The 8,663-nt window shown below is 36.4% G+C and overlaps 1 protein-coding gene across 1 annotated transcript in view; it reads left to right on the top strand.

The window, feature by feature from the left end:
• The window catches only part of LOC124601772 (rhodanese domain-containing protein CG4456-like), a 153,172-nt gene extending 145,448 nt beyond the window's left edge, over positions 1-7,724 (top strand). Inside the window, exon 4 of the mRNA XM_047138018.1 lies at positions 7,545-7,724. Within this exon, the coding sequence (XP_046993974.1) occupies positions 7,545-7,602 (58 nt within the window). The 3' untranslated portion in view covers positions 7,603-7,724. The remainder of the gene's footprint in view (positions 1-7,544) is intronic.
• The last annotated feature ends 939 nt before the right edge of the window (positions 7,725-8,663 follow it).

The following is an 8,663-nucleotide window of genomic DNA, read 5'->3' as shown; positions in this document are numbered from 1 at the left end:
CCACAGTTTGGATTCCAAAAGCGTAACCTAACTGAGAATGTCATTGTTTACTCACTAAAGTGTGTGTGTGTGTGTGTGTGTGTGTGTGTGTGTGTGTGTGTGTGTAATATTCTCCTAAGTAAACTGGGTTTTTATAGAATTGATGGTTAACCAGCCAATGAATAATGTTGTATCTAACAACAAGAATGCAGAAAGTTGTACTAAATAATTTAATCACTGTAAGCAGGAGGTATTATTCTCAATGGGGGAAAAACCATTGACAGGGTTCCACAAGGCTCAGTCATAGGTCCACTATTGTTTCTCACCCATGCAAAGTACCCTTCATTTTTTTAAAAAAAAAGCAGAATTAGTAATTTTTGCATTGGTATTGTAATCAGTCCAAACATACATACAGCAACAGAAGAAATAGTCACTAATGTTCTTATAAGTATTATTGTGTGGTTTTCTGCAAATTGTCTCATTCTCAAGTCTGCAAGTGATCTCACTCACAATTTAAGAAAGACACAGCATATTCAGTTCTACACATCTACAGGTTCTATACCACTGATAAGTGTAACACATGGAGGAAAAATAATAATTAGGGTGAAAACTTCACAATTGTTTGGTATGATTTAAATTGGAAAAAATAACTTGATTCAGCTACTTTTGCATATCAAATCATTGCAAATCTTGGGGAGATATAAGACAGTAAGTTAAAATATATTAAATTCATTCATTAATATTCTGGGATAACTCAACTTTAAGAAATATTATGAAGTAGTAATGTAATAAGCTTACCTTTATTTGTTTATGTTGTTGGACCATTCTGTACAATGACACTAGACAAGTTTATATGAAGTTTGAAAAATTTACAAGTTTCAAAAATTTAGAATTACATGCATATATCAGTAAAATGTCTGATTTCTTCAAAAACAGCCTTTAAATACAAGCCTCTAAAAATGTTAATATAAAAACATAATTACCAATTATTAAAATCATTTTGTGCTTTCTAAAAGGTTTTTTTTTTACATATTTGCTTAGTTACATGTGAAACATTACATTAATTTTTTGCTTCAAGGTATTCTTTAACACTGTATGACAAATGTTAATCAAGTGACATTTTAGTTTATTTTTGAAAGCAGACATTTTCTATAACCTTTATATAGTTTGGCAAACCGTTGTACAGAAGCATCCTGCTTTTACAGGCTCTTTGTCAGTTAATTTGAACCAGTTCCTTCAATATGATGATCATTTTTATTTCTTGTGTTGTAGTTATTGATATCTCTGTTTAAAAATGCAGCATGGTTATTTTCTACATAAATAATTGATTCATGTGTGTACAGTGGCACTACTATTAATATGTTTAGTTCCCTGAATGTATTTCTGCAGGAATCTCTTGAAGATAATTTTGTCATGTATCTTACACAGTCTTCTTTTGTACCTTCAGTACTCTGTATGTGCACATTTTCGGAATTTCCCCAGACCAAGGTATCATATTAAGTTGGTGAATAAACTAGCCCTAGTAAATTGTTGGAAGTGTTTGTGTGTTTCTTGTCCTTGTCACTTTTCTGAACTCACTTTATGACAAATATTTTTTTGATTCTTCCACATCAAGTACATATCCACAGTCATGCCCAGGGATTTATAAGTTTCTGTCTCTTTTAGAGCCAGATCTCGAAGCATAACAGTAATATTGTTCAAGGTAGGCATTATATTTGCGTATGTTTCATTTGTGTTTATAGAAAAAGATTTCCTCTGAAATAATTGTTTCCATTTTCTATATTTAGAGAATGTTGGTATTGTGAGTCATCTGTTGAAATACTTCTTATAACAAATGAAGTGTCATCTGTGTACATGAGAGCATTTAAACCTCCTATATTTGGCATATCCTTACACAAAAAATAAAAAGTAGTGGGCCCAGAACTGATCCTTGAGGCACTCCATATTTAACAAATTCAAAATCTGAGTAGACATTTGTAATAGTATTGTTCACATTTCTACACACTGTTCTCTATTTGCCATGAATGATTTTATGATATTGTCTGCTTACCCCCTTATACCATAATACTCAAGCTTTTTTGATAGTATGTTGTGGAATATACAATCAGAAGCTCTTGAAAGGTCGAGAAACATACCAAAAACTTTCTTTTGTTTGTCTAATGCCTCAGTTACACATGCTATAAATTCAGCTACTACTACTACTAGCTATTGCTGTATTGTTGGATCTATCCTTCCTAGCCCATGATGGGCATCATTCAAAGTATTGCATTTTTCTAAAAATTTTACTGTTCTGCCTTTACTTATACATTCCTTTATTTTAGATAAGACATTTGCAATAGTTATTGGTCAGGAACTTCCTGGATCTTCCTTGTAGCCTTCTTTGAAAATAGGGATCACTTTACTCTTTTTAAAATATGTCGGGAAAATTCCATCTTCCATGGCTAAGTTTATGAGGAAAAAGTCAGAGGCTTTACCACACTCTGTAGGCAGCATTTAATTAGTCTGGTAGATATACTGCCTAGTCGCTCAGTATTTTTTGGTGTTAATTAGTGTATTATTTTTATTAATTTAGGTTCATTTGTTGGGAGAAGGAACAAACTTTTTGTCTCATGAGGAGAACTTTGTATGCATTTTGTATCAGGAAAGTTTTGATTTATTAATTTGTCATCTACCTCAATATAACTTTGATTTAAAGTATTACTGACCTCTTTAGGGTCCCTGATTTCTTTCCCATTCTTCTTCATAGTTATGTTCTCACCCCCCCCCCCCCCCCCCCCCCAACGAACTATGAACCTTGCCGTTGGTGGGGAGGCTTGCGTGCCTCAGCGATACAGATAGCCGTACCGTAGGTGCAACCACAACGGAGGGGTATCTTTTGAGAGGCCAGAGACAAACGTGTGGTTCCTGGAGAGGGGCAGCAGCAGTAGGGGTAATGCAGCAGTAGGTTTAATAATGAATAAAAAAATAGGAGTGCGGGTAACCTACTACCAACAGCATAGTAATGCATTATTGTGACCAAGATAGACACGAAGCCCATGCCTACTACAGTAGTACAAGTTTATATGCCAACTAGCTCTGCAGATGATGAAGAAATTGATGAAATGTGTGATGAGATAAAAGAAATTATTCAGGTAGTGAAGGGAGACGAAAATTTAATAGTCATGGGTGACTGGAATTCGAGAGTAGGAAAAGGGAGAGAAGGAAACATAGTGGGTGAATATGGATTGGGGGAGAGAAATGAAAGAGGAAGCTGTCTGGTAGAATTTTGCACAGAGCATAACGTAATCATAGCTAGCACTTGGTTCAAGAATCATAAAAGAAGGTTGTATACATGGAAGAAGCCTGTAGATACTAGAAGGTATCAGATAGATTATATAATTGTAAGACAGAGATTTAGGAACCAGGCTTTAAATTGTAAGACATTTCCAGGGGCAGATGTGGACTCTGACCACAATCTATTGCTTATGAACTGTAGATTAAAACTGAAGAAACTGCAAAAATGTGGGAATTTAAGGAGATGGGACCTGGATAAGCTGACTAAACCAGAGGTTGTACAGAGTTTCAGGGAGAGCATAAGGGAACAATTGACAGGAATGGGGGAAAGAAATACAGTAGAAGAAGAATGGGTTGCTTTGAGGGATGAAGTAGCGAAGGCAGCAGAGGATCAAGTAGGTAAAAAGACGAGGGCTAGTAGAAAGCCTTGGGTAACAGAAGAAATATTGAATTTAATTGATGAAAGGAGAAAATATAAAAATGCAGTAAATGAAGCAGGCAAAAGGGAATACAAATGTCTCAAAAATAAGATCGACAGGAAGTGCAAAATGGCTAAGCAGGGATGGCTAGAGGACAAATGTAAAGATGTAGAGGCTTATCTCACTAGGGGTAAGATAGATACTGCCTACAGGAAAATTAAAAAGACCTTTTGAGAAAGGAGAGCCACTTATATGAATATCAAGAGCTCAGATGGAAACCCAGTTCTAAGCAAAGAAGGGAAAGCAGAAAGGTGGAAGGAGTATATAGAGGGTCTGTACAAGGGTGATGTACTTGAGGACAATATTATGGAAATGGAAGAGGATGTACATGAAGATGAAAGGGGGGATACAATACTGTGCGAAGAGTTTGACAGAGCACTGAAAGACCTGAGTCGAAACAAGGCCCCGGAAGTAGACAACATTCCACTGGAACTACTGACGGCCTTGAGAGAGCCAGTCCTGACAAAACTCTACCATCTGGTAAGCAAGATGTATGAGACAGGCGAAATACCCTCAGACTTCAAGAAGAATATAATAATTCCAATCCCAAAGAAAGCAGGTGTTTACAGATGTGAAAATTACCGATCTGTCAGTTTAATAAGTCACAGCCGCAAAATACTAACGCGAATTCTTTACAGACAAATGGAAAAACTGGTAGAAGCCGGCCTCAGTGAAGATTAGTTTGGATTCCGCAGCAATGTTGGAACACGTGAGGCAATACTGACCTTACGACTTATCTTAGAAGAAAGATTAAGGAAAGGCAAACCTACATTTCTAGCATTTGTAGACTTAGAGAAAACTTTTGACAATTTGACTGGAATACTCTCTTTCAAATTTCAAAGGTGGCAGAGGTAAAATACAGGGAGTAAAGGCTATTTACAATTTGTACAGAAACCAGATAGCAGTTATAAGAGTCGAGGGGCATGAAAGGGAAGCAGTGGTTGCGAAGGGAGTGAGACAGGGTTGTAGCCTCTCCCCGATGTTATTCAATCTGTATATTGAGCAAGCAGTAAAGGAAAGAAAAGAAAAATTTGGAGTAGGTATCCATGGAGAAGAAATAAAAACTTTGAGGTTCGCCGATGACATTGTAATTCTGTCAGAGACAGCAAAGGGCTTGGAAGAGCAGTTGAACGTAATGGACAGTGTCTTGAAAGGAGGATATAAGATGAACATCAACAAAAGCAATACCAGGACAATGGAATGCAGTCAAATTAAGTCGGGTGATGCTGAGGGAATTAGATTAGGAAATGAGACACTTAAAGTAGTAAAGGAGTTTTGCTATTTGGGGAGCTAAATAACTGAAGACGGTCAAAGTAGAGAGGATATAAAATGTAGACTGGCAATGGCAAGGAAAGCGTTTCTGAAGAAGAGAAATTTGTTAACATTGAGTATAGATTTAAGTGTCAGGAAGTTGTTTCTGAAAGTATTTGTATGGAGTGTAGCCATGTATGGAAGTGAAACATGGACGATAAATAGTTTGGACAAGAAGAGAATAGAATCTTTCGAAATGTGGTGCTGCAGAAGAATGCTGAAGATTAGATGGGTAGATCACATAACTAATGAGGAGGTATTGAATAGCATTGGGGAGAAGAGGAGTTTGTGGCACAACTTGACAAGATGATGGGACCGGTTGGTAGGACACGTTCTGAGGTTTTATTTATTTATTTATCTCTTGTTCCGGTGATTCATGTTGTGACAGTATCACAGGATATGGAACGTGTCAATTTTACAAGCTTTTGGCCAGAGTTTATGGTAACACATAAAACAAAACAAAAACAGTAAACAGTAACTTAGGTCTGTCACGACCCGGCTCTACTGTGCAGGAAAAGTTAACTCCATAAGGACACCGTTACGGTGTGGCTAATGGCTGTAAAGTAATTTAGTAGAGCTGGCCATGATGTCTCCTTTGTTGATGCTGCTGTGTCTGCGTTGTCCTTGTGGCTTCTTGTTGTCTAGGCGATGATTCCTTGGCTGCTTTGGGGCCAAGAAAAAGGTGCGGGTTTTTTAATTATTACTGGACTATCAAAAAATGACGCAGTATTCCACGGTTTCTTTGTATCAAACACATTTATTGCAAGAACTATATGCACAACTACACTCAACCGCGGCCAACACACAAGTGGCCGAAAGCCCGTAGTAGACCAAAGATCACGGTCATAAGCTACAAAGAACATACAATTCCAATATCGATTATTGATCGCAACACCTAACTTAGTATTATCTTAAGCAAAAGCTTTTATAACATGACTTTAGTGAATAATAAAATAAAGTGACATCTATTAGTGTATCATAAAATAAAATGACGTCTATTCGTCAGTTCCATTACAGGTCCCACTACAAAAAAAATACATTTTAGAAATAGATAGAGATTACAAAACAAAAAACAGTAAACAGTAACTTAGGTCCCACTACAAAAATACATTTTAGAGAGAGATAAAGATTACAAAATAATAAGTGTTACAGCGAAATAAATATTGCAAAATATATGTTTACAATAAAAATATTCAGTATTACAAATACAAATTTGGGCATACATTTGCAATTTACAATACAAGAGATGTTAAACACTGTAGTTCAGGAACACAAAGTTAGCATTGGAGGGCAGTGTGGAGGGTAAAAATTGTAGAGGGAGACCAAGAGATGAATACACTAAGCAGATTCAGAAGGATGTAGGTTGCAGTAAGTACTGGGAGATTAAGCTTGCACAGGATAGAGTAGCATGGAGAGCTGCATCAAACCAGTCTCAGGACTGTAGACAACAACAACAACAACAACATATGGATCCAGTTATGTAATAATTTTTTGTCACGTATGATCCCATTGTCATCAAAAGATATATCCAGTGAAATTATTCTGGGGCAAATGAAAAGATCTTAACTTGTCAGCAAAAGGCTGTGTTTTGGGAATAAAAAAATCACTCACAGTACTTTTTTATGTAATTATCTTTTAGAACAGTGTACTTTGACTAATGTTTTTGGCGCGAATAAATGATATCTTTGAAGTGAAATTCTGTAAATTTTGCCGGATATAATCAATTATTGCATCAAGTGCAAAATCTTAATCATCTTTATAGTTATATCGGTAAGACAATAAATTTAATTATATTCCTCTTTCCCTCTCTGGCTATCCTGATTCAGGTTTCCCAAGATTTCTCTAACTCACTCATGGCAAATTCCAGGATGCTTCCTTTGAAAGGGCATGGCTGACTTCCTTCCCCATCCTTGAAACAATCCGAGCTTGTGCTTCTTTCTGAAGACCTCGATGTTGATGGGATGTTATACCCTACTCTTCTTTCATTTTCTTTTCCTTGCCTCTCACCATCAGAACAGGTGGGTCTCTCTCAATATGGGGCCTGAGTGAGCTGCCCCTCCTTTCCAATATTCCGCAACCTATCCCTTTTACCTCCATGATTAACAAACAATTCTGAAAACGAAGTATAGCTTTTTCCAGTGTTAAATGTGTCTATTGGCAGTACATGGGCTTTCACCTAATGAAGGTAAGTAAGAGCAATCTATTTCTGTGTAGATTTACAAATAATATAATATTTGAGTCTTAAGTAGTTTGATGTCACTGTGGATCTGTATCAACTGACATAGGCAAATAACTATATATTAAAACCACTTACAATAAGTTACCTCAACCTGCAAATATATTGTTGTAACTGACTTTTCACTCTGTTGCTCTGAAAGGTAAAATTTTCTTCAATTTGACTTTCAGCAATATTCAGTATTGTAAAGTTATTGATCTAAGCTAATTATAACAAACTGCAGAATATCTTCTGTAATTTCACATCTGTGGTTCTAATTCTTCTAGTGCCCGCATGTTTGATGGAAGCTTCAGTGATCTGGCGAAGCAGATTACAGATACGTGATTGAAGCATGCTGGATTTTAAATGACTGCAGCAAAGAAGTTTATCAACAGACATTTTTCAAATAACATTATCTACTGGAAAATTTGCCATGCATACTAATATACAAATATATAATCACAATACGTATGTCTTTCATTTGTAGCATTTTGTATGTCTATAGTTTAGTTATTTACCTGTGTCTATGTATGTTTTGTTTGTGGGGGTGTGGGGAAGGGGGGGGGGGGGGTGGAGGTTCTTTGCTTCTGACTGATACTCAGTTTTATCACGAAATTCATCTGTAGTACAGAAGTTATCAAGAAGATACAATTTTAATCAATCATTACAAATAAAACAGTAGATACAAAATAGAGAAAGTACAGTAGTGGATCTATGCAAACTGTGTCCAACAGTCATTTTAATTTCTCTACACTGAAAATTACTTGAACAATATAATATGGCCTTTCCTCAAATTCGTTGTCAGCCAGGCTTGTATTATAAATGAACTGTCTGGCCTCATAGCAGAAAATTTAAGGGCAGGAGCCACCATCATGAGTGGTAAAATACGAGTGATTACAGATGTCAGAGCACCACCTTTTTTAGGATACGAAGGACAGCAAGAAATGAAGTTTTTGAGAGGTTAGGTTTGAAAGAAACGTTCAGTTTGACAAAGAAACCAAACAGCTTAATTCTGACATATTGCATCATCACAAATACGTTCATTAAAAATTTTTCAATAATGAGCAGAAATTTTATTTCCACACAGTTTTATCTCAGTTATTGTGAAATGCCAGCTGTCTCCATTGCATCAAAATAGTCAAAGACTAAGAAGTAAAATTAATAAATGTCCCACTTTCAATGATGAATTATTCATCAAACTAAGTTGACACGAAATGAAATGATCGTGTGGCATTTTTGGCCGGGAGGCCCCATTCGGGGACGTTTGGCCGCCAAGTGCAAGTCTTATTTCAGTTGACACCACATAGGGCAATTTGTGCACCAGTGATGAGGATGAAATGATGATACAACACAACAACCAGTCCACAAGTAGAGAAAATCTCCAACCTGGCTGGGAATCAAACCCG

This window comes from Schistocerca americana, chromosome 1, assembly GCF_021461395.2.
Source record: "Schistocerca americana isolate TAMUIC-IGC-003095 chromosome 1, iqSchAmer2.1, whole genome shotgun sequence".
Taxonomy (NCBI): domain Eukaryota; kingdom Metazoa; phylum Arthropoda; class Insecta; order Orthoptera; family Acrididae; genus Schistocerca; species Schistocerca americana.
Note: the sequence above shows the minus strand (reverse complement) of the source record. Positions and strands in the feature narration are given on the sequence as shown.